General features: G+C 55.9%; 1 protein-coding gene across 1 annotated transcript in view; it reads right to left on the minus strand.

The window, feature by feature from the left end:
* The window catches only part of LOC102374025 (protein AHNAK2), a 71,197-nt gene that overhangs the window by 11,096 nt on the left and 59,652 nt on the right, over nucleotides 1-449 (minus strand). Inside the window, 1 exon segment of the mRNA XM_025192610.1 lies at nucleotides 8-254. Coding sequence (XP_025048395.1) covers nucleotides 8-254 — 247 coding nt within the window.

A 449-nucleotide genomic window follows, 5' to 3' on the forward strand; every position in this document is an offset into this window, starting at 1 on the left:
CATCGGCTGCTCCCACCCGGGCCTCTTTGGAGCTGGAGGAGCCAAAGGAAGGCATGCTGAATTTGGGCATTTTGAACTTGCTGTCTTTGCCTTTGGCCTCTTTCTCGCCTGTTTTGATTTCACCTTCGACCTCCATCTTCCCAGCAGCAACTTCCAGCCCTCCAACCTCTACATCGACTTTTGGCAGACTGACATCCACCGATGGCAGCCTTACGTCCATCTTCGGGCCTTTGATGTCAGCTTTTGGCATTTGGGGCATTTTCAGGGATGGCATTTGCACTTTCCAACTGGAGACGTCGGCTTCGGTGTAAGGCACTTTGGCTTTCACCTGGACCTCGGGGGTCTCCAGCGACATGACAGCCCCCTCGGCTGTCAGTTTGGCCTGGGGAAGCTCCCCTTCCACCATAGGCAGGCCGATCTTGCCTTCTGGCATGTGCTCTTTGGGGGGG

This window comes from Alligator sinensis, unplaced genomic scaffold (assembly GCF_000455745.1).
Source record: "Alligator sinensis unplaced genomic scaffold, ASM45574v1 scaffold890_1, whole genome shotgun sequence".
Lineage (NCBI taxonomy): Eukaryota > Metazoa > Chordata > Crocodylia > Alligatoridae > Alligator > Alligator sinensis.